Genomic DNA, 24,590 nt, shown 5'->3' on the forward strand with positions numbered 1-24,590 from the left:
ACAAACTGACTTAAAGTCAAGGTCCCAAACCCATAAGGACAAAGGGGAATTTACTACAGGTAAGGTACAGAGGTATACAGCATACTACACCAGGTTCAGAGGCAGTGGCGGATTAATGATTTTTGCCGCCCCTAGGCCTAGGGTTTTTTGCCACCCCAAGATCGAAAATCCCGAAGCAAAAAAAAAACAAACAAACCCTCCGAGTAGGCCATGTGACCCTTGCTCTTTCCCACCGTAGAGAGAAAAAGGCACCAGTTGTCTCAAGAAGAAGGTCACAACATGGTGGACAAACAACAACTCCTTACAAACAAAATGGCGACGTGCCTAAACAAAATGGAACTTGTAGTTTTTCCCCTACAGGAGAGGCCTGAGTAAAGGGAAAGGGACATTTCAGCAAAGGCCTGGCGAAGATGGCTGAGTAGCACCAGAACAGCAACAGGTTTTTTTTTGGCTTGCTGGCATCTCTGAGCCGGAGTGTGTGGAGAGACAAGAAATCCTAGGGGGTGTGGCTGGAAAGAGAGAGAGAGAGCAGAAAGCCAGCCAGACACTTTGTTTCTACCACTTCATTGGCAGAACTGAAATCAGCCCTTGGAAAGGGAAACTTATTTTGAACTGTGGTGGGGAGTAGTTCAGGTGCCCTATGGAGAGGGGAAACTGAGGCAGGGCCACTGCAGCACCAAGGCAGGCCACGAGGGGGTGCTTGGGAGGTAGCCAGCCCTGTTCCAGTGTCCTTCTGCAGGATCAAGGCAAGCAGATCTGACAGGGCTGCAAAACAAGCAGAAACAAGACATGAACCCTGGGCTCCCCTACCCTCCAACACCATCTCCTCTTTCCATCCCAAAGCTGGGTCACCCAGCTGTGAAAATGGGGCCCCTGGTGATGCTGTGGGGGTGGGCTGTGGGCAGTAGGGGCAGGGCTGATCTGGGGTTAGTAGATGGTGTATGGGCCTAGGAACCAGGACTCCTGGTTTCCACTCCTGGCTCTGGCACTGACTCACCGTGACCTGGGACATGTCCTGTTAGCATCTGTCACAGGGAGCTAATGATCTCAGGTCTCCGGGAGAGCAGTGCAAAGCTGGGCTGGAGGAGCTCTGCTCTGCACATGCCAGGCAGTCCCAGAGTGCTGCCCCCACACCCTACCCCATTACTCCTGGTCGTGCCGGGGGGGGAGGGAGATGGACCAGGCACCATCCTGCATGCACTCCCATAGCAAACACTCCCATAGCAACAGACAGCAGGGTGCGCTGGGGGTAAGCAGCCTCCCCCGCTATAATGAGGAATGAAAAGGGCTCGGTGGGGGTAGGGGAAGATGTGGGTCTGGCCAAAATCAAAGCAATGCAGCAGCAAGCTCGCTCTGGGCAGCCCAGAACCTCAGCGTGGTCCCCTGAGCGTAAGCAGACTGAGCAATCGCTTAGGGTCCAGGGTAACTCAACGGGGGGGGGGGGGGGAGAGGGGCGTGGCGGGAGGGCTGTTTGCTTTTAAATATTATTGGGGGGACAAAAATATTCCTGCTTAGAGCCCCCAATGGGCTGGCACCACCTCTGCATGACAGTGAGCCTGGCCCTGCAGCAAGAGCTGTCGATACACACCCGCCCCCTCAGACAGCTGGTACATACATATATAATCATGCATGACAGCCTCACCACCCCTCGCACGCACACACCGCTGCTTTGACACTTCGCAAACGCCCGGTCCAGCCCTTCTCTTCAGCTGCTCTGGGCAGCATGCCGCTCGGTACCCACTCCCCTGCCCACCCAGCTCCTATCTCCGTTCCCTTGCAGGAGGCACAGTCCCACAGTCTCAGCTGCTAACAGCCTGGCAGATGGGGCCTGAGCTCCACTCCTCGGTACCCCAGGCTATTAGAGCCAGAGCCCAGCGGGGAGACCAGGGGCATGGTGCAAGCCTGCCTGCCTCACCAGGCCTTTTGCCAGCTCTCCAAGCCGCTCGCAAATCAATGCAGCTCAGCAATCATCTGTAACAAGGGAGTTTCCTATAGATGCATTTCCAGCCCCTCACGGGACCAGAGCCTTCCCCCATGGCCCCTTTTCCAGCCACCCTGTATGACCAGCAAGGTGTGTCCATGGCTTCTTGCCACCATCCACACAAGGTAATTGTTGGTTGTAATGATCAAGCCCCTGTCTTCCTGGTGGGGGTTCCCTGTGCTGCCATGGGGCCTAGATCCCAGTAGTTTGAGGAGGCTGGAGACCTGTGGTGGGGCTGAATCCCCCCTTCCTTGGGCAAATCCCTAGTGCAGGGATTCTCCACCCGTGCAACCTGGAGACAAGAATCCACCCTCTTCAGGTCCGACTGAGCCAGACACAGTCTCTCTCTCCCCGCTCAGGCCCACATCTCAGTCCCCATTTGTAGATCGCACCATGGCTCACTCATAGTGCTGGTGGCTCACTCCCGCACCCTGGCAGACCTAGGAGCTCCTGCTGGGCTGGAGTTGATTCTGCGACACTGGAAATCAACTCCTCTTGGCCTGCAATCCTCAATGCTCTGTGGATGGAGCCATGGCCTGCCTGATGCAGGAGCAGTGGCGCCGGGGACCCGGCTTGGGAGCCAGCAGCAATCAAAGAGTTTGTCTGGGACCAGCAGCCGCAAATGAGAATAACTTACACACAGCCTTTGTGCTGCCGCCGCCACACTCTCCAGGGGCTGCCATTTGGCCTGGATGATGCCCCGGCTGTGCTCAGTGCATGGGAGCAGGAGAGATGCTGTGGGTGCCCGGCTCCTGCATAAGGATGGAGAAAGCAGCCTCCACGGGGGAGCTGGCACCTACCTCATGGTCTCACAGTGTCCCATGCCCTGAACCTGACCCCACCCACCGGTGGCTATCAGAAAGGGGAACCAAGAGCCGTGCTGCCATTGGCCATGTCCGTGCACACCTGCCTCTCTGAGCCAGAAGGTGGTTAGCGCCCCTATGACCAGCAGTCACTAGAGCACCGAGTATCCGGCCCCACACTGGCAGGGTTGGAGTGTTACCTACAACATCCCCTACTGTCCTGTCCCAGGTGAGATGTCACAGGGTGGCTCATCTTCCATGCAGGTAGGCACGGCTTGGGGATTCCACACCCCTGGATGGCGAGGTAGCGGGAGAACTGGCAGTGCCCCTGCAGCACAGGGAAGAGCCCCAAAATTGGAGGCATCAGGGGAGCCACCAACTTTCCTGCCAATCCAGTTACCCAGGCATGCCCCCCTCCCTCCGGCCAGGCTGATGTTACCGTGGGGCCTGCTCCTGCTGCACTAAGGGATGTAGATGTGATTTGGGCCACTGACTCACCACCAGCTCAGAAAGACTGGGGGGGGGGGGTGTTTGCTGGTTTCTCACACAGGGTTGAATTGCTGGGCGCAGGGGACAGCTGGTTCCCCTTCCCCCAATGCACAGTCACCCGCTCCCTCTGGGCTGCATTCGCCTCTCCCCCGCCTTCCCCCTTCCCCGACCGGCTGCACTGTCTCCCCTCCCCCATCTGCATTCTCGCCCCTACCCCCCCCCCCCCAGGCTGCGTTCTTCCCCCAACCCCCCTCACACCCGGCTGCATTGTCCCCCGCGACCGGCTGCGCTTTGCCGTGACCTCCCCCCCGGAGCATTGGCAGGCGGCTGTCTCTGAGCTCCCGCCCGCATTGTTTCCCCCGCTGGGAGCGGGGGCGCGGACAGGGGCTGGCTGCGCGGAGCTGTTTGGGGGGGCAGCGGCTCAACGGATCTCGGCTCCCCCGGCCCCGCAGGCGGAACCGGCCGGGCCCAGCTCCAAGGGGGTCCCGAAGAGCCTGGGGCTCCGCGAGCCTCTGACCGAGCCCTGGGCGCGGGGGCGGCTCCATCCGCCGGCGCCGTTAGCCTGCGCAGTCTGGTCGGGGCTGTCTCCGGGATCCAGGCACCGGTGAGTGGCCGGGGCGGCTCCTGGACAGGAGCAAGTGGCTCCGGATCCGCGGGGATCGGGCCCAGCCGCGCAGCGCAGTGCCCCGGGGAAGGTGCCCTGCTGGGCGTCGTCTAGCCACGCAACTCCCGTGGGCTGGATCCGGGACTCAACGAGGCCGGGGTCCCCCCAGTGCCTTTAAAGGCTGGGGTTGACGGGGCGCCACGCCCCCGCCACCTGGGGACGGCCAGGGGGAGCGGGCAGCAGCTAGCCCGGGAGCCGTCGTGGGGACGCTAGCTGACGGGTCCCCGTCTAGGGGCCACCCCCATTCCCAAGGGCCCCCTCCTGGGCCAGCAGCACAGCCCGAGTGCTGGCAGGAGAAGGGGGCTGGTGCATTCTGGGTCCATCCCTGGACACCCTCTGACCCACACTGGGTGCCCCCTGCCCCAGCAGTGGCCATGCCACAGTACTCGGGGCAGCCTCAGGAGCTGCATGCCAACGTGTCGCACCTGGGGCCAGGTGTGGCTGCTCTGCTGGACAGGAGCAGTGACTTCACCCTGGGCCTGAACATCTTCTCTGGCGCTCTGCATGCCGGGCCCCCCAACCTCTCCCTGATGCCGTGCGAGCTGGAGCCGCTGGGCTCCCTACCCCTGGACACCGAGGGGTCTGCAGCTTGGGGTAGCCTTCTGGGGCCGGCCCTGTCACTGGTGCTGCCTGTGGTGTACACCCTCATCTGTGGCTGCGGCATCCTGGCCAACGGGCTGGTGATCTCCATCGTGCTGAGCTGCAAGCACAAGCTGGTGTCGGACGTCTACATCCTGAACCTGGCCGTGGCTGACCTGCTCTTCCTGGTGGGGATGCCCTTTATCATCCACCAGCTTGTCCAGGAGCACGGCTGGATATTCGGGGACTTTCTGTGCCGTGCTGTCACCACCCTCGACCTCAACAACCAGTTCACCAGCGTGGCCATCGTCACCGTGCTCTGCGTGGACAGGTACCCACCAGGGCATGCTCTGCAGCACGGCCTTGGCCCCATGGGGTGTCCTGTTTTCCCTTTGGGAAAATATGGTCACTTTACTTCTGGGCAGCTAGTGTCACTCTCACAGCTGCGGTGTTGGCAGCCATAGCACAGGCTGTAGCCTGCGGGGTTGGGGCAACCCTGGGGGGTGGACAAGCCCCCAAAGGCTGAACTCACACAGGGCCCGAATGGCTGCAGGGCTGGAATACTGGAGGTGGGGAGAACAGGGCTAGAATAGTGGGAGGGCTTCAGGATAGAGGCAGAGCTAAGGGATGGCAGGGCTGGAATGGGAGGGGGGCGCCGCAGGGCACAGGTGGAGCTGGGGGCGGGGCAGGGTTGAAATGAGGATGGGGGCTGCAGGGCTCCGGTGGAGGTGGGGGTGTGGCAGGGCAGAAAGGGGTGAAGTTGAGCCCCAGCAAACCCCCCTGCCCAGCCCCCTCAGATAGTGTTGAGCTGGTGTAGGGGGTCTGCACCCCCTGCTCAGGGCCTGAGGGTAGGGACCCCCTGCATCAGCACTTGGGTCATTGTTTCCTGGCCTCTTCAAGCTGGGGCAGCTAGGAACTCTGTCCCCTCTTTGAAACATGGGGCAAAACAGCTGTCTCATCCCCAGCCCCATTGTCACCCCTAGATCTCCCTGCCTCACCCCCCCATCCTGCTCTGTGCCCCTCCTGATGGCCACTCTCTCCCCAGGTACGTGGCAGTGGTGTACTCGTCCACAGTGGGCCAGAAGCGGACACTGCGCTGCACGGCCCTGATCAATGCCGGCGTGTGGGCCAGCAGCCTGGTGATGGCCACGCCAGCCATGCTGTATGCCCGGGTGCAGCGGGAGAACCAGACGGAGCTGTGCCTCATGGATCTGCCAGGCCCCAGCAGCCTGTACTGGTACACGCTCTACCAGTCACTGGCGGCCTTCCTCCTGCCGCTGCTGGTGATCACGGTGCTGTACTCCCTCACCCTGCACCACCTGTTCCGGGCCATGCACCGGGCGCAGCGACGCTGCTCGGCCCGCAGCCGGCGAGTCACCCGCATGGCGCTCACCATCATCACTGCCTTCCTCATCTGCTGGACACCCTTTCATGTGGTACAGCTGGTCAACCTGACGGCCGCCCCCTCCGTTGCCTCCTTCTACCTGAACCAGCTCACCATCTGTCTCAGCTATGCCCACAGCTGCGTCAGCCCCGTCCTCGTCCTCTTCTGCACTGAGTTCTTCCGCGAGCGGATGGCCCACTCTAGGTGCGGGCGGGGCACGGGCTGCTGGGGACGGGGATTAATAAGGGGATCGGGGTGGGGGGGAGATGATGCTGCAGGTGTGCTCATGGTTCCGTCAGGCCACCCTACAGGCTGGAGCAGGAATTGATGTCTCTCCCCACCTACTTCTCCGGGGGGAGGGATAGCTCAGTGGTTTGAGCATTGGCCTGCTAAACCCAGGATTGTGAGTTCAATCCTTAAGGGGGCCAGTTAGGGATCGGGGCAAAAATCTGTCTGGGGATTGGTCCCCCTTTGAGCAGGGGGTTGGACTAGATGACCTTCTGAGGTCCTTCCATCCCTGATATTCTATGATTTAACCCCTGTCTCCAGCCCCCCTTCCTGGGCAACTCCCCCCCCCCAATCCAGCTTTGCCCCACCCCAGTGCAGAGATAGGGCTCTGTGTCCTGTGCCTGGCCTTGAAGGTGCTCTGGGGGTGAGGTGAGCCCAGCCCTGCGTTACTGGCCAAGTCAGGCACAGAACCTGCATCCCTGCAATCCAGATCCCCGGGGGGACAGCCTGTATTCGCTCCCCTCAGGAAGCCACTGCAAGGGCTGTGATCCCTGGATCTTTGCTGGGGATGATCAAAGGCCAGGCAGCTCCTTAGTACGCACCCCTGCTGCCCTACACCTCCTGTTCTAGTCCTCACATCTGGCCATAGCCCAGCTCCCACTCCAGGTGTGAGCAGGGCCGCCAAGAGTGGGTTTGGGCCCTGGTGAAAATTTTTTTTCGGGTCCCCCAGCAAGGGCAGACTGGCTAAACAGGGCCAACGAGAGGGGGGGGAAGCTGGGCCCCGGGCCCCCTTCTGGACCGCCAGGCCCCGGTAATTTGTACCAGCTTCCCCCCCCTCTCGTCGGCCCTGGGTGTGAGTGCATCCTGGTGAGTGAGCCCAGGATCGGGCACCACTCCCGGTGTGGGCAATGAGCATGGAGGTCGGGCCCTGTTCCAGGGGTGGGTGGTGAGCCCGGGGGGTCAGGTCCATCCCTCACTCAGGGCTTTTGAAGTTTCACTCCAATCCCCCAAGTCTGGAGAATTGCCCTTGTCTGGGAGCTGCCCCTGACCTCTGATCCCAGGCCTCCTTTTGCCCTCCCTGTGTCAGCAGCCTATGGAAGACCCTGAGATCTGCCCCGTCCCCTTGCTGACCTACCCCCAAAATCCCCAGCCCTCGTGGGTTCTGCTCCCCCATTGACTCTGACACCTCTGCCCAGTCCTTCCCCCATCGGAGTCCCCTGGCGTCCTCCCCTCTGCTCCTCCATCCACCCCTCCCTTCTGCCCCAAATCCCCCTTTCCCCACAGATAGTGCCCAGCTCCACCACACCACCATCCCTGGAATGACACCCCCCACACACACTTGCTGCCTCTCCAGGGCCAAGCCACCAGTACCTCCAGCTCAGTGTCTCCCCAGTGCCTTCCTTGGCCTGCACCCCCCATGCCCAGCCATTGGGGGTCACAGTTCACCTGCTCCTGCCATCTCCTCCACAGTCTGCCCCTTCCCTGCCTGCACCCTGGCTGGTTTGCAAAGCAAGTGTGTGTGGCGCTAGCTGCATAGTAACCCCACTCTCCCCTGCTCTCTCTGCTCCCCAGGCCAGTCTAGTGCCAGCCTGCTCTGTCCTTTCACACCCGGCACATGAGCCTGCACCTGGGCAGCTCCTGCTAGCTGCCACATCTCAGCAGAGCCAGCAGCCAGAGCTCAGGGTCTGAACAGGGACCCGAGCCCAGGGGATCGCTCTGCCGTCGTGGTACCTGAGGGATTGGGGTAATGGGGATTTGGGTTTCCTCCCACAGAGCCCTGCTGGTCCATGGGCTCCCATTCTATGAGCCCCACATCTCTGGCTGGAGCAAATGTCAGGATTGGGGGTGAACCCAGCTCCTGGGGGGAGTTCAGCCAGGACTGCACGTCCCACTATAGCTCCCAGCCCCTTCCCACCAGGCAGGGGGTCTCTCATGCCAGGGTCTGCTGCCTGCTGTGCTGCCCCCTGTTGCTGGCACCCTGCATAACAGCCTCCTCCTGCATAGAGAGCTTGCTTGCCAGGGCCGGCTGGAGTACGAACGGCTGTTAACTCTCCCCCACCCACCATGGGCCCATTGGTGCCACAAAGGGCCAGGAGCAGGAGCCTGGGGTGCAAGGGGCAGCACTGCTTCTTGTGTCAAGCAAAAAACTCTGACCGTCCCCTGCCCCCAGGCTGGTGAGATCCTCCCCCTCCCAACCAGACCCCTTCTCTGCCCATGCATTGTTGCCACTCCATTCTTGGACACTCGTCTTCCTGCTATGTTGCCTGTGCCCTGATGTCAAGCTGTGCCCATGCCATACAGGCAGCTTGGGCATTGGCACACCCTCTGCCAGTGAGATGCTCTTAGTGGCATTAGTTGCTGGGGCTGGGCTCTAGGGAGCTCCTTAGTTTCTAGCCTGTCCCTCCCCCCCGGCCCCCTTGCACCCTGGCTGCCCATGTGAGAGTGACTGTGTCCCCCTCTCCGCAGGTACTGCAGATTCATCGCCAGGTGGAGGGCGCTGCGTGCGGGCACTGCCCTGCCCAGCCAGGAGCTCACCTCCACCGTCTACAGCCCACAAGTGGGCAGCACCACGGCCCAGCGCTGCCGGCGTCCCTTCGGCACTGAGCAGCTGCCATGCTCCATGACCGAGGCCAGTGTCACCATCAATGGGCAGGAGGAGCAAAGCGCCGTCTAGGAGCCTCTGTGCTACCAGAGCATTGACTTCAGTTGGAGCCCATGGATGGCCCCCACTGCTGCAGCATGACTTGGGAGGCATGGGGACAGAACTTTGGTGATGCCAGGCCAAGGCAACATGCCAGGAGCCTCAGCCACGGCTCAGATGGGACTTTTCACCTCCCCACAGGACAGTGCAGATTCCCACCCCTGAGGCTGGTGGGAAGAGCCAGTCTAGCTCAACCACCAGATATGGACTTGATGCAGGAATTGCTGGGTGAGGTTCTCTGGCCCGGGTTACGCAGGAGGTCAGACTGCATGGTCGCAGTGGTACCTCCTGGCCTTACAGTTGGCAGATCTATGAACCAGGGAGTCTGGGCAGGAAATGGCAGTGACAGAAGAGACTTTAATAAAGCAAAAAGAACGCACTGGGGTGGAGCCTGTCTGTCACCCTCACCCCCATCTCCCCGGGGATGGATGACAACTTAAAGTGGAAGTTAAGTCCTAGTGAGGAAATTGAGGTGTCATTAGGGGAAGTTTTGGAAAAAATTGATAAACTAAACAGTAATAAGTGTCCAGGATCTGATGGTATTCACCCAAGAATTCTGAAGGAACTCAAATGTGAAATTGCAGGGCTACTAACTGTCACCTGTAACCTATCATTTAAATCAGCTTCTGTACCAAATGACTGAAGGATAGCTAAGGTGATGCCAATTTTTAAAAAGGGCTCCAGAGGTGACCCTGGCAACTACAGACCAGTAAGCCTCACTTCAGTACTGGGCAAATTGGTTGAAACTATCATAAAGAACAAAATGTTCAGACACATAGATGAACATAATTTGTTGGGAAATAGTCAACATGTTTTTTGTAAATGGAAATCATGCCTCACCAATCTACTAGAATTCTTTGAGGGGGACAACAAGCATGCAGCCAAAGGAGATCCAGTGGATATAGTGTATGTAGATTTCAGAAAGCCTTTGACAAGGTCCCTCACCAAAGGCTCTTAAGCAAAATAAGCAGTCATGGGATAAGAGGGAAGTTTCTCTCATGGATTGGTAACTGGTTAAAAGATAGAAAACAAAGGATAGAAATAAATGGTCAGTTTTCAGAATGCACAGAGGTATATCGTGGTGTCCCCCAGGGATCTGTACTGGGCCCAGTTCTATTTAACATATTAATAAATGATCTGGAAAAAGGGATAAACAGTGAGGTGGCAAAATTTACAGATGATTCAAAACTACTCAAGATAGTTAAGTCCCAGGCAGACTGCAAAGAGCTACAAAAGGATCTCACAAAACTGGGTGACTGAAGAACAAAATGGCAGATGAAATTTAATGTTGATAAATGCAAAGTAATGCACACTGGAAAACATAATCCTAACTATACATATACAATGATTGGGTCTAAATTAGGTGTTACCACTCAAGAAAGAGATCTTGGAGTGATTGTGGAGAGTTCTCTGAAATCATCCACTCAATGTGCAGCGGCAGTCAAAATATGCCCACACCTTAAATACTGCATGCAGATATGGTCACCCCACCTCAAAAAAGATATATTGGAATTGGAAAAGGTTCAGAAAAGGGCAACAAAAATGATTAGGGGTATAGAACAGCTTCCGTATGAGGAGAGATTAATAAGACTGGGACTTTTCAGCTTGGAGAAGAGGTGACTAAGGCGGGATATGATAGAGGTCTATAAAATGAGTGGTATAGAGAAAGTAAATTATTGTTATTTACTCCTCATAATACAAGAACAAGGGGCCACCAAATGAAATTCATAGATAGCAGGTTTAAAACAAACACAAGAAAGTATTTTTTCACGCAACGCACTGTCAACCTCTGGAACTCCTTGCCAGAGGGTGTTGTGAAGGCCAATACTATAACTGGGTTCAAAAGGAGCTAGACAGATTCATGGAGGATAGGTTCATCAATGGCTATTAGCCAGGATGGGCAGGAATGGTGTCCCTAGCCTCTGTTTGTCAGAAGCTGGGATTGGGTGACAGGGGATGGATCACTTGATGATAACCTGTCTGTTCAGTCCCTTTGACGCACCTGCCATTGGCCACTGTCAGAGGACAGGATACTGGGCTTGATGGACCTTTGGTCTGACCCAGTATGGCCATTCTTATGTTCTTATACCTGCAGCATGCAACTCTCAGCTGCTGCACACCACACGAGCACACAGCACCTGCACTTGGGCATACTCCACATACCCCTCCTCCCCGCATGCATACTTCCCCCACTGTGCATAGACACTGCACACCCACACACCTGCCCTCCTCCATGTACCATGCCAGTGCACACCCACATGCTCTCCCTGTGCACACATAGCCTGAGCCCATGGTCATACTTAGCCCCCAAATTTAGGTTCAGCAGAAACAGATTGGAATTTAAAATAGCCCGACTGACCCACCCCCTTGCCCTGATTGCAACCCAAACATCACAGCAGGGGCTGGAGCATGAGAGCTACAAAGTGAAACTGACGAGAAGCCAAATGGAAACTGACCAGGCTGGCATTGACCTGGGGCTGGGGATTACACTATAAAACCCATTTGTGTGCTGTCATTGCTGGGTAATTAACAAATCAGGGCCTGACCCGCCCTTTCCCCTGCCTTGGCCAGCCAATGGGGGAAGTGGAGGAGAATCCTGGTGCTGTCCCTTTAAATTCATGCCCCCGTTGGATTTGCCTTGGTGCATTTCATGTCACAGGGGTCATTGCCCTGTCCGGGATTTGCCCCTTCATGCCTCAGGTCCCCGCAAACAGCCCTGCACACAGATCCCCCTCCTGTGAGCCAGCCGGTTCCAGCCATGCCCACAGGTCCCAGCCGATCCTGAGCTGAACTGTGGGGGCAGACAGAGCCATTCGGGGACCCCAGGGCTGGGCTAGCAGGGGCTGCGGGTTGGGCGTGAGGGGCACCGGTAGAGCTGGAGGGAGCCCAGGGCTGGGCTAGCAGGGGCTTAGAGTCAGGAGTGAGGGGCACCAGCAGACATTGGCACTGACCCCAATGTTCAGTCTAAACCAAGATGTGGGGGATTCATGTCTTTGCCCAAGCTCCCCGTGGCTTGGCGCGTCCCCCCCACACCCCGAGGAGGTGGGGGGCTGGGAAGGGCCCTGCGCAGAAGTTAAACATTGGCAGCTGGTGGCAGAGGCCAGGTGCCCTCGGGTGTGGCTCCCAGGGCTGCCCCATGGCGTGGAGCCTGGGGGATCAGCTGGGAAGGGTGGTGCTGGCATCTGTGCCCACAGGGACCTGACCTTGCCCAGCCGTCAATGTTTAACTTCTGTTTAACTTGCCCCCTGCCTCGGCAAGATCCACCCTCACCCCCCCCACCAGCTCCCCCCACTGGTCCGAGTTGTTATAATCACAGTGCTGCAGAAGATGGGGGAGCGGGGCTGGGGAAGGAGAAACCCCAAAGATTTCTGGCAGGATTGACTTGGGCAGGAGGGGGGCATGGGTGAGTGAGGGAAGGGATGGGTGAATGTGGAGATCGATGGGGGATGGGCTGGTCCAGGGGGGCAGTGAAGGGAATCTAGAGCAGTGGTTTCCTCAGGAATTGAAATTAGGGGGGGTGTTCGAATTTACGGGGTGGGGGGGTGTCAGGGCAGATGAGATATATAAAAGAGATATAAATAAAGTAAATGTTTTGTTAGGATAATGCAAGTTACACCAAAACACAGAACAGGTCTATATTTCTAAAAAAAATATAATTTAAAAAAAATGTATTTAATTTAAATTGGCTTTTGAAAAGTAAGCCATCATGGGATAAGAGGGAAGTCCTCTCATGGATCAGTAACTGGTTAAAAGATAGGAAACAAAGGGTAGGAATAAATTATCAGTTTTCAGAATGGAGAGAGATAAATAGTGGTATCCCTGAAGGGTCGGTACTGGGACCATTACTGTTCAACATACTCATAAATGATCTGGAAAAATGGGTAAACAGTGAGGTGGCAAAATTTGCAGATGGTACAAAACTATTCAAGATAGTTAAGTCCCAGGCAGACTGCGAAGAGTTACAAAGGGATCTCACAAAACTGGGTGACTGGGCAACAAAATGGCAGATGAAATTCAATGCATTTATCAACAAAGTAATGCACATTGGAAAACAATCTCAACTATACATACAAAACGAACGAGTCTGAATTAGCTATTAACACTCAAGAAAGAGATCTTGGAGTCATTGTGAATAGGTCTCTGAAAACATCCACTCAGTGTGCAGTGGCAGTCAAAAAAACAAACAGAATGTTGGGAATCATTAAGAAAGGGATAGATAATAAGACAGAAAATATCGTATTGCCTCTATATAAATCCATGGTACGTGTACACCTTGAATACTGTGTGTAGATCTGATCACCCCATCTCAAAAAAGATATATTGGAAATGGAAAAGGTACAGAGATGGGCAACTAAAATGATTAGAGGTATGAAACAGGAGGAGAAATTAAAATGACTGGGAATTTTCAGCTTAGAAAAGAGACAACTAGGGGGGATAGGATAGAAGTCTATAAAATCTTGACTGTTGTGAAGAAAGTGAATAAGGAAATGTTATTTAATCCTTCACATAATACAAGAACTAGCAGTCACCCAATGAAATTAATAGGCAGTAGGTTTTAAAAAAAACAAAAGGAAGTACTTCTTCACACAACATAAAGTCAACCCGTGGAATTCTTTGCCAGAGGATGCTGTGAAGACCAAAACTATAACAGGATTAAAAAAAGAACTAGATAAATTCCTGGAGAATAGGTCCATCAGTGGCTATTACCCAGGATGGGGAGGGATGCAACACCATGCTCTGAGTGTTCCTAGCCTGTTTGCCAGAAGCTGGGAATGGGCAACAGGGGACTTGATGATTACCTGTTCTGTTCATTCCCTCTGAAGCACCTGGCCTTGACCACTGTCGGAAGACAGGATACTGGGCTAGATGGACCATTGGTCTGACCCAGTATGATCATTCTTATGTAAAAATTAATTATAATTAAAAAGTTTAGTACAGAAACTCCCCAACATAATGACCTCTCAAGATAGCAACGATATGAGATAACAACCTTGGCAAATAATGCATTTTAAAAATCTTGGCCTACTAGGAAACATATTTATGTAAGTTTCCATTCCCAGTCACAAATCTAGCATTCTGGAGCAAAGTCACTAAAATATAGTCCAACAAACAAATGTTTATTTAACGTGCCCCTCACTTTTCCCTCCACTGCACCCCACTCGCTGGTGTTGTCCTTGGTCAGTGGAGACTCAGAGTTCAGAGGTGCTTTCACGTGAATTCATCTCCCAGGTGGGGGGCAAGAAAGTGCCTTGCTCATTCCTCCAGCTGCTCACTGTTCGCTCTGGCCACTGCTGTTCATTGTGCCACCGTTCACTCCATCGCTCTGTTGCCAATGGCCTAGGGTGACCAGATGTCCCGATTTTATAGGGACAGTCCCGATTTTTGGGTCTTTCTCTTATATAGGCTCCTATTACCCCCCACCCCCTGTCCCGATTTTTGACACTTGCTGTCTGGCCACCCTGCAATGGCCCTGCGCAGTCACCTTCTGCTGCCATCTGCCACTGTGACCTCGGCGAGTTGGTCTCTTGAGGTTCCACCAGCTCTCAGTGATTTCAGCTGAGCTCTCAGTGCGGGAACCTCGCTGCTAGTGCAGACTGGGCCATCTCTTCCACAGAAACACTGTCCCCACAGCACAACTAAGCACTTAGACCTGATTATCAAAACAACAAAGAGTCTGGTGGCACCTTAAAGACTAACAGATTTATTTGGGCATAAGCTTTCGTGAGTAAAAACCTCACTTCTTCCGAAGAAGTGAGGTTTTTACTCACGAAAGCTTATGCCCAAATAAATCTGTTAGTCTTTAAGGTGCCACCAGACTCTTTGTTGTTTTTGTAGATACAGACTAACACGGCTACCCCCTGATACCTGATTATCAGTGATTTCAGCTGCAGTGGTCACTTAACAGAACAAAAGACTATCTATGGGGCCTAATCAACTCTGTCTTTAAACAGTGGAGGGGGACAGGTCCCCACCCTCTCACTTGATGCCCTCAATCAGCACAGGCTAAGTACAGTTCTACTGACCTTTACTCATACAATAAGAACAACAATATTTCATTCTCCCCTCCCCCCACCCTGCATTCAAGTGATTTGTAACCCAACCCCAGCCAAAATATATCACTTGGGCAACACAGCTCTGTTTGCTGGATACCTAGGTAGATTAGGTGTGAATGTAAATACAATCTGGCCCTGAAGCCTTTTCCCCCCAACCCCCAGCTCATCGGGAACTGTCAGGGAGAGCTCATTTAGACTTTGCTTACAAATCATCATTTGAAATTATTAGGTTGGCCAACATCACCAAAATGAATGCACTGACATTGTCATAAAAAACAACAGCTGTATAAGGAAGCTAGTCTATGTTCATACTTTTCAAATCTATTATACTTTTTCAGATACACGTATTTTATCATACACTGTATATGCTTTTAAAGTGTGTATTAATGTTTCAATTTCAATTCAAATTTCCAAACAGTCACTAAATTGGCATGTTTCAGAGTAGCAGCCGTGTTAGTCTGTATCCGCAAAGAGAACAGGAGTACTTGTGGCACCTTAGAGACTAACACATTTATTTGAGCATAAGCTTTCGTGGACTACAGTCCACTTCTTCGGATGCATAGAATGGAACATATAGTGAGGAGATAAGTTTCAGAGTAACAGCCGTGTTAGTCTGTATCCGCAAAAAGAAGAACAGGAGTACTTGTGGCACCTTAGAGACTAACAAATTTATTAGAGCATAAGCTTTCGTGGACTACAGCCCACTTCTTCGGATGGGCTGTAGTCCACGAAAGCTTATGCTCTAATAAATTTGTTAGTCTCTAAGGTGCCACAAGTACTCCTGTTCTTCTTTTAGTGAGGAGATATATATACATACAGAGAACATGAAAAAGTGGGAGTTGCCCAACCAACTCTAAGAGGCTAATTAATTAAGATGAGCTATTGTCAGTAGGAGAAAAAAAACTTTTGTAGAGATTATCAGGATAGCTCATTTAAGACAGTTTGACAAGAAGGTGTGAGGATACTTAACATGGGGAAATAGATTCAATGTGTGTAATGGCTCAGCCATTCCCAGTCTCTATTTAAGCCTAAATTGATTGTATCTAGTTTGTATACTAATTCAAGTTCAGCAGTTTCTCGTTGGAGTCTGTTTTTGAAGCTTTTCTGTCGCAAAATTGCCACCTTTAAGTCTATTACTGAGTGACCAGAGAGGTTGAAGTGTTCTCCTACTGGTTTTTGAATGTTATGATTCCTGATGTCAGATTTGTGCCCATTTATTCTTTTGCGTAGAGACTGGCCAATATACATGGCAGAGGGGCATTGCTGGCACATGATGGCATATATCACATTGGTAGATGTGCAGGTGAATGAGCCCCTGATGGCATTGCTGATGTGATTAGGTCCTATGATGGTGTCACTTGAATAGATATGTGGACAGAGTTGGCATCGGGCTTTGTTGCAAGGATAGGTTCCTGGGTTAGTGTTATTATTCTGTGGTGTGTGGTTGCTGGTGAGTATTTGCTTCAGGTTGGGGGGCTGTCTGTAAGCGAGGACAGGTCTGTCTCCCAAGATCTGTGAGAGTGAGGGATCATCTTTCAGGATAGGTTGTAGATCTTTGATGATGCGCTGGAGAGGTTTTAGTTGGGGGCTGAAGGTGACTGCTAGTGGCGTTCTGTTATTTTCTATGTTGGGCCTGTCTTGTAGTAGGTGACTTCTGGGTACTCTTCTGGCTCTGTCAATCTGTTTTTTCACTTCAGCAGGTGGGTATTGTAGTTTTAAGAATGCTTGATAGAGATCTTGTAGGTGTTTGTCTCTCTCTGGAGCAAATGCGGTTGTGTCTTAGAGCTTGGCTGTAGACAATGGATCGTGTGGTGTGTCCTGGATGGAACCTAGAGGAATGTAGGTAAGTATTGCGGTCAGTAGGTTTCCGGTATAGGGTGGTGTTTATGTGACCATCGCTTATTAGCACAGTAGTGTCAAGGAAATGGACCGCTTGTGTGGATTGGTCTAGGCTGAGGTTGATGGTGGGATGGAAATTGTTGAAATCATGGTGGAATTCCTCAAGGGCTTCTTTTCCATGGGTCCAGATGATGAAGATGTCATCAATGTAGCAGAAGTAGAGTAGGGGCATTAGGGGATGAGAGCTAAGGAAGCGTTGTTCTAAGTCAGCCATAAAAATGTTGCATACTGTGGGGCCATGCGGGTACCCATAGCAGTGCCGCTGACTTGAAGGTATATATTGTCCCCAAATGTGAAATAGTTGTGGGTGGAGGACAAAGTCGCAAAGTTCAGCCACCAGGTTTGGCATGTAACTAGTTCACAAAACTGGGGGAGGGGAGTGTTGGGGAAATTCAGGGGGGGTGTAGGGAAATCACTGATCTAGAGCCTTTCCCAGTTCTAGTCTCAACCCAGCTCCACCAGGTGTTGTCCTGGGGCCAGCCCTGCCTGTCAGGGGAGAGTGCCATCTGCTGAGTCCCCGCCCCACTCCCTGCAGCACAGCGCCCCCCTAGCGCCACCCTGAGCCCAGCCCTGCCTGCCAGAGGAGAGCTCCCCCTGCTGAGACCCCCACCCTGGTCCCTGCAGCCCAGCGCCCCCAAGTGGTGCATTGGGTGTAGGGAGTGCTCTCCACTCACTATCAGTGCAGCAACCTGTTTCTCACTCCAATTTGCAGACCCAATGACTCTACTGAGCCTCCCCGCAACCTCCATCAGACGGGCTGGTCCTGCTCCGATAACGTGCTGGCAGCACTGGAAGCCAATGACCCCAGCTGTGCCAGGATCTCCAGCTACCTGCAGCCCAAGCTTCCCCATCTAAAGAGATGGCAGGCAACTCCCAAGCTAGAGTCCCAGCCCCCTCCCCCGGCGCTTCTGCCAGCAGGGCTTGCCCACCCCACCCCTGCACATAGGGCAGAATCAGCTTCCATGTTAGAGATGGGGAAACTGAGGCATAGAAAGGGTACTAGAGAGGGCTGGGTATATTACCCAGGAGTCCTGGCTCCCAGCCCCCTTGCTCTAACCACTAGACCCCCCTCCCCCATCCCCCCAGAGCTGGGGAGAGAACCCAAGAGTCCTGGCTCCCAGCCCCTGCCACATTCTATCCAGATGACCTGCATTTACCCCTGGGGTGCTTATGGGCATGGGGGAGGGGCTGAGCAGAATCTCCAGGACCATAATTAAGCCCAGGGGCGAGAAGTGCTCTTGACTGCATTTCAATTTAAAACAGTGCTAATGACACTTCCCTTCACCTAGGCCCTCACTCGGAGCTGATGCCAGTGCCTGGCGCAGCTAAGTGTGGCGGGGGGGGGGGGGAGGGGGCAGGTGAGACCGACGCCTGTCTTGGGGAAGGTATGAGGAGGGATCAAGATAGTGTCCCCGAGCCCCCACGAATCTCTCCTGGCCTGTGCAGGGTTGGCCCCAGGGTGACAGGGGCTCTGTGGAATGGAGGGGATCAGCAGGGGGCGCTCTCTCCTGAAAGGCAGGGCTGGCCCCAGGGCGGTGCTAGGGGCCTCTGTGGGGACAGGGAGTGGGGAGGGGGACAGGACACAGCAGGGGGCGCTCTTCAGGGCTCGGCCCATGTCCCAGCTGCTCCCCGAGTCCGTGCGGCGGGTGAATGCAGTGGGTGGTGCTTTGCGCAGCATTGTGGGCCTTCAGCTAATGACCACTCCTGGGAGGCGGCCAATGGGCTGCGCGTGCCTCCTTCCTTGGGGATCTTTGTGCTGACCCAGGGTGTTGGGGAAGCCTTCGCCAGAGGGAGGGAGCTGGGATCCAGCCGCGTGGGCGAGATCGACTGTGACCGTGCGGGGCATTGGGGCTCTGCACGCCACCACCGCCTGCCTCTTACATAACGGGGATCGGAGCCCCGAGTTCCAGAAAGTGCTTTGGTCAGTGCAGCGCCCGGCACGACGGGGCCCTAATCGCACTGGGGTGTGTGTGTGTGTGTCTGTGCAGCGCCCGGCACGACGGAGCCCCGATCGAACTGGGGTGTGTGTGTGCGCGCGCGCGTCTGGGCAGCGTCCGGCATGTCAGGGCCACAATCTCGTGGGGGGGGGGGGGGGGGTCTGGGCAGCACCTGGCGCGATGGGGCCCCGGTCTCGGTCAGGGATCTGGGCGGCGCAAACTCCATGCACACTCCTCCGCCCCACACCCCCGCCCCCGCGCGGCAAGGACGGGGGTCCTGGGGACGTCTGGACTGAGTCCCTCCCTCAGGGAATTTGAGGAGCCCCCGCTCCTTCCCGTCCTTTCCCTCCCTCCAATCAGCTGCCTCACTGGGCAAGATTGACAACTTGTCCTAGTCCCACCCCTCCCTTTTGCTCCCGCCACTCCTCCTGATTCTCCAATCAGGCATCTCTCTCTGTAGGATTGACAGGGCTGCTTCCCATCCTAGTCGCTCCTCCAAGCACCCCTCACCAACCGTCACTCAAGCGGCGCGCGCGACTTCCCCGGTCCCTTCCTCATTGGCTCCCCAGCAGGCTCGCGCTCCTCTCCAGAGCGTCCGTTGCTCGGGGAGACGCTGCCGGTGGGAGAGACCCGAGGAGCGAGTTGGAGTGGAGCTTGCGGGGCAGGGGTGAGGTGGGGTCGGAAGTGCGAGTGAGGGCATGGGCAGGTGGGAAGGGGTAGGGGAAGCTGTGGGGGAGGAGGGGGGCAGGTGGGAAGGGGTAGGGGAGGCGGTGGGGGGCAGGAGGGAAGGGGTGGGGGAGGCTGTGGGGGAGGTGGGGGGCAGGAGGGAAGGGGTGGGGGAGGCTGTGGGGGAGGTGGGGGGCAGGTGGGAAGGGGTGGGGGAGGCATGGCAGAGGAGTGAGGGGAATGGCAGGTTGAAGGAGGGGCTGGCTGGGGGAGGGAGCAGGTGCGGGCAGGTGGAAAGGGTAGCTGTGGGGGAGGTGGGCAGGTGAGGGGAGGAGCAGATGTGAAGGGGAGGGGGAAGTGTGTGAGGTGAGGGGGCAGGTTGGGGGAGAGGAGAGCAGGGAAAGGATAGCTGTGGGAGGGGTGGATGTGGAGATGAGGTGAGCGGCAGGGAGGGAAGGGTGTGCGGGAGAGGGGGTAGGTTGCAGAGGGAGGGAGTAGGTGGGGAGGGGGCAGCTGTGAAGGGACAGGTGGAAAGGGTAGCTGGGAGGGAGGTGGGCAGTGAAGGGGAGGGGGAAGTGTGTGAGGAGGGGACAAGTTGAAGGAGGGGCTAGCTGGGGGAGGGAGCAGCTATGGGGCAGGTGGAAAAGGTAGCTGTAGGGGAGGGGCAGTTGTGAAGTGGAGGGAAGGGCGGGGAGGGGAAGGGGCAGGTGGGGGTAGGTGTGGGGGAGGGGAGGTGCAGGTGGGGGAGAGGCAGATGGTGGAGGGGGGCAGTTGGTGGAGTAGCAGGTAGGAAGAAGCTGGGCGAGAGGGCAAATGGGAAGGGTGTGGATGGGAGGGGGACAGTTGTGAGTGGACGGGGGAGGGGCGGGTGTGAGAGAGGAGGGATGGGAGAGGTGCAGGAGAGGGCAGGAGCTAATGAGAGGGAGTCAGGAGTTAGATGGCAAGTAAAAGAGTGGGGCTGATGTGTGGTATGGGTGGGGGCAGATGGAGGTTGGAGGATGGGTGAGAAAGGGAACAAGTGAGCGGCTGGGGTGGAGAGGAAGGGGACAAGTGTGAGGTGGGGAAGGTGTGGGGGGGTGGTTGGGGAGGAGGGCAGGTGAAAACAGGTAACAGCTGTTAAGGGAAGGGAGCAGTTTACTGGGAAGAAGCCAATGACTTTGAAGAGGAGGAGGAAGAGGGACTGAATTCAGGGAGAAGGAGAAGGAGCAGATGGATTGCCTAGAGACAGGAAGTGACTTCCCCAAAGTCACAGCTACTTAGTGGTAGCGCAGGAACAGAACTCCTGATTCTCCGTTGCTCTGGGCCACGTGCAGTCATTTACCCCAGAGCAAGCAGGATAAAAGCCACCCAAAGAGAATGGTAGCACTTTACACCTGCTTCCCTCTTGGGTAAAGGGCAGGGGAACAGAGTCTCCTGCTCTAACCCTTAGACCCCACTCCCCTCCTAGAATCAGGGATAGAACCCAGGAGTCCTGACTCCTAGCCCCCTGCTCTAACCCCTAGATCCCACTCCCCTTCCAGAGCAGGGAATAGGACCCTGACTCTCTGTCCTACCTGCTCTGTTAGACTGTGTTTCCTTCCAGTTATGCTGTCAGTTTCCTAAATACAAGTTTGTTTTTTTTCACAGAGCTTTTGGTGAAGGATGAGTGCCTGGTGACAAAAAGCAGCTCAAAAGTGCTGTACGGAGACCCTCCTTGGTATTGGATAGTGAATTGGGTCTGCTGGCACACCTCCTCCCCGACCCTCCCACCCCCGGAGGAGACTGGTATTTCCCCAAACCCTTTACTAGCACTGCCTGCTGCGCAGATGATCCAACTCTCTGAGCAACCTGTGGCTTCCTGGGAGTCACAAGTGCTTAGCACCTCTGCAAATCCTGCCACTAGCTATATCCTAACTTGTACCAAACCTGGGTGCAAAGGTCATGTAAAATAACTAGACATTTGGCCAGACTGCCGCCTCTTGGGCCTTGTCTACACTACTCTTTTGGGGCCTGGTTTTCAAGTGGTGAGCTGAAGTCAATGAGAGCTGCAGGCCCTTAAAATTCCCTGCCATTGTTTTGACTGTTGCAGCTGCACCACTGTACATAGAACTGACAAGGTTCTCCTGGGTCATGGAGTCCAGTTCCCTGCTGTCCGAGGTCACCTTGTCATATCCCGTTTAAACTTATCAGGCTCCAGCTTCAAACTAGTTAGGTTGTTTGCACCCACTATTCCTATTGGGAGGCTGTTCCAGAACCTCTCTTTAAACCTTCCTGCACAGTGAGAAGCTCAGACCTAGGTTGTGCTAAGCCCAGGCACCTAGACCCCACTAGGAGATAGATCTTTCAAAATCTGGCCCACTCCAGATGAGTAAACCACAGGAGGAAGGTCGGGTTAGAGTTAGAAACCTTCTTCTCATTCCCAGCCTAGATTTACTCCTGGCCAGTTTATCCCCTTTTATTCTTGTGTCAACATTGTCCTGGAAAGGGTTTGGGCATTTTAGTCACCATAAAATTCTTCTAACCCAGTGGTTTTCAGGGGTCCGCAGACTATGTCTAAGGGCTCTGTGAAAGGTTATCGTTCCCATAGAACAATGGTTTTCAATCTGTGGTCCATGGGGGGTCTGCAGACTATGTCTATCATTTTCAAAGGGGGGGCTGCACCTCCATTCCAAAATTTTTAGGGGCCTGCAAAGGAAAACAGGTTGCAGACTGCTGCTCTAATCTGCTCTCAACAAGTCTATTATGATTACAGTAGCACCTGCAGTGCTATATTGTACAAACACCCGGTGAGGGGTACTCCCTGTTGCAGAGCTAAGAATCTAGCTAGACAATGGGTGAGAATGAAACACAGGCACAGGAACTTACCCACGGCTATACAGTAGATCTCTGTCAGAGCCAGGAATAGAAGTCAGGTCTCTTGGGTCCTAGTGCAGTGGTGTAACCACAGGTCCACATGAGATGCTGGTTAAAACACAGGCAGCAATCTGGGTCCTTTCTACATGCTGCTGGAGCTGTTAGAGTGGGAAGTTATACGGGACATAAAAATGTCCAGTATAGGGCTCACCTTGTTAAATCAAACTAGTGTTACCTTCATGGCCTCCTGATATAGGGAGTGAAGTGCAGCCTGACCCTTTACCCTATTAAAGATACAGGCAAGCTGAAGACATCTGCTAGGTTTGTTCATTATGACCCAGCTGCCTTTAAAATAGTTTTAATATTTGGGGTTTTTTTGTTTTGTTTTTGTTTTTTAAAAAGCCATCAACCTGGGGCTGAATTAGAACTGCTGTTGTAGATCTGGAAGGCTCTTCATCCCACTTCCTAAACTAACCAATCAACTAAATTAGAGCCACTGCTGTAGAGGTGAAAGGCCCTGTGTCCCATTCCCTGCCTCCCAAGAGCCAGCCAGCCAATGCTCCTCTTGTGGGGCTGGATCAGAACCAGTGTCCTGGAGGTGAAAGGCCCTATATCCCATTTCTTGCCCCCCTTAAGCCAGCTGGTCCCCCACCTGTGAGACAATACTGGAACTGATGCTCTAGAGGTGAAAAGCTCTGTCTCTCAGTCTCAGACTGACGATCTGTGCTGTCTTTTCAATCATTCCTTTCTTCAGACTTATCATTTAAAACTCCTAGATGTTTATCTTAACCAGGTGTGTGAGTCCCCCTCCCCCTCAAATTGTTTCCCTTCAGTGTGTTACCACAGTAACTCATCCAGATTTCCAGCAGCAGCTTTTCAAGAGCTCATGCTAGCTCTTATGTTCCAGTGATCATCGCTGCCTAATGTAACATGCACAAAGTCAGCTCTGCTCAGAGCTTCTGCTCCAATCCAATCTGCTGCGACAGTGAAATGACATCCCCTGTCAAGTAGCTGATCGCTGGCTGAATTGGGAAGCACATCCATGGGCGTGTTCCCTGGGAGATGAAGCCGCGGGAGGATTTTATTCAGCAAGTGTAGAGGATTTGATTAGGGACAAGGGAGCATGAAACAGAAGACAAGATGAAAGGAAGCAAAGATTAGGTCTGTAATACCAGCTTCCAGGCATGGCCTGACTGCCTGCTGGTTCCCCTTGACATGCCCTGAGTCATCAGGGCCAGATGTAGACATCCTCTGTCGGCAGCTGACTCCCCATGCCTGTCTGTCTCTCTGGCCATTGTTGTATGCAGAGTTGTTGTAGCCATGTCTGTCCCAGGTCACTCCCACCAACAGAAGTTGGTCCAATATTGCTTAACCCACCTTGTCTATCTAGCCATTCACGGTAACAAATCCCTTCAGAGGTGGCCACTCTGTTTTTTGGGTTCTTATATTGAGGCACCCTGGGCTTGATTTTCAGAGCTGCAGAGCAACAAACTCCCATTGGCGCTGTTAGGAGCTGGGGATGCTCAGCACCTCTGAAGATCGGGTTCTGAATTTCTAAAATGGGGCCGCGAATATTAGAGGCACCTGGATTTGAACATGTGGTGGCTAGTGACAGCCAAGAGGTCCTGCGCTGTGCACGGTGGTGGCTCAGAGCCGCACTGCAGAGGCAGATCTAGAACTCAGGATATGTGTACACAGCAGTCAGGAGGCATGTGTTGGCATATCTAAGCTAGCTTTAATTGAGTTGGCTTGCGAAGACTAGTAGTGTAGTTCCAGTAGCATGGGCTAGCTGGCAGAGAACAATCCTGTCTTGGCCCCTAGGTACAGTACATTTGCAGGGAGCTAGCCCCATACTGCGGCAGTTACACTGCTATTTGTAGCAAGTTAGTTTGATCCAAGCTAGCTTGGGTATGCCTATGTGTGCTGTCTCAGTTGCAATGAACATGTACCTGTAGTTCCTCCTGCTCCAGAAGGTCAGACCCCTAGCACTTGGGTGAAAGGAGACTCTCCCTCAGCTCTTAGCAATGCAGGGGCTAAGAAGCATGTCTGAATTGTTTGAGTCCATCCAGCAGGGGCAGTGGTACACTCAGCAGTTCATTATAGAATCCATGACTGCCTGTCCTCCTCCAAGACACCCCCCCCCCATTGCATATGATGGCTCAGTCCCTTCATTGTCCACTAATAAGTTGTGCTGTTTCTAAAGCAGCAGAAGAAGGAGAAGAAGTGAGGGGGAGAGAAGTGGGGAGCTGCTGGATATGTGGCATTACCACCACTCAGCAATGGGCTGGCCATTGGGTGGCAGCGGAGGAGGGAGAGGAGGGGAGGACAGATGCTAGGCAGAAGGTAGATCACCAAACTGCATTTTTCAATTCAG

At 54.3% G+C, this 24,590-nt stretch overlaps 1 protein-coding gene across 2 annotated transcripts; it reads left to right on the plus strand.

Annotated features, from left to right (window-relative positions):
• Positions 1-3,568: 3,568 nt before the first annotated feature.
• On the plus strand, positions 3,569-9,208 carry LOC128831992 (melanin-concentrating hormone receptor 2-like). Of its 2 annotated transcripts, XM_054018985.1 has the most exons (4): positions 3,858-3,877; positions 4,373-4,847; positions 5,562-6,104; positions 8,595-9,208. In XM_054018985.1, exons 2-4 carry the CDS (start codon positions 4,468-4,470, stop codon positions 8,800-8,802), a joined length of 1,131 nt encoding a protein of 376 aa, XP_053874960.1. In that variant the 5' UTR covers positions 3,858-3,877; positions 4,373-4,467; the 3' UTR covers positions 8,803-9,208. The 2 variants fall into 2 exon arrangements, with proteins under 2 accessions (XP_053874959.1, XP_053874960.1); XM_054018984.1 differs by having other exon boundaries at positions 3,569-4,847.
• Positions 9,209-24,590: the final 15,382 nt, after the last annotated feature.

This window comes from Malaclemys terrapin, chromosome 2 (assembly GCF_027887155.1).
Source record: "Malaclemys terrapin pileata isolate rMalTer1 chromosome 2, rMalTer1.hap1, whole genome shotgun sequence".
Taxonomy (NCBI): domain Eukaryota; kingdom Metazoa; phylum Chordata; order Testudines; family Emydidae; genus Malaclemys; species Malaclemys terrapin.

Excerpts from the sequence above, each read along its gene's own strand:
- LOC128831992 (XM_054018984.1), top strand. The coding sequence starts at position 4,312 with ATGCCACAGTACTCGGGGCAGCCTCAGGAGCTGCATGCCAACGTGTCG. Across the intron at positions 4,848-5,561 it reads ACCGTGCTCTGCGTGGACAG|GTACGTGGCAGTGGTGTACT; the intron begins GTACCCACCAGG and ends CTCTCTCCCCAG. Across the intron at positions 6,105-8,594 it reads GAGCGGATGGCCCACTCTAG|GTACTGCAGATTCATCGCCA; the intron begins GTGCGGGCGGGG and ends CCCTCTCCGCAG.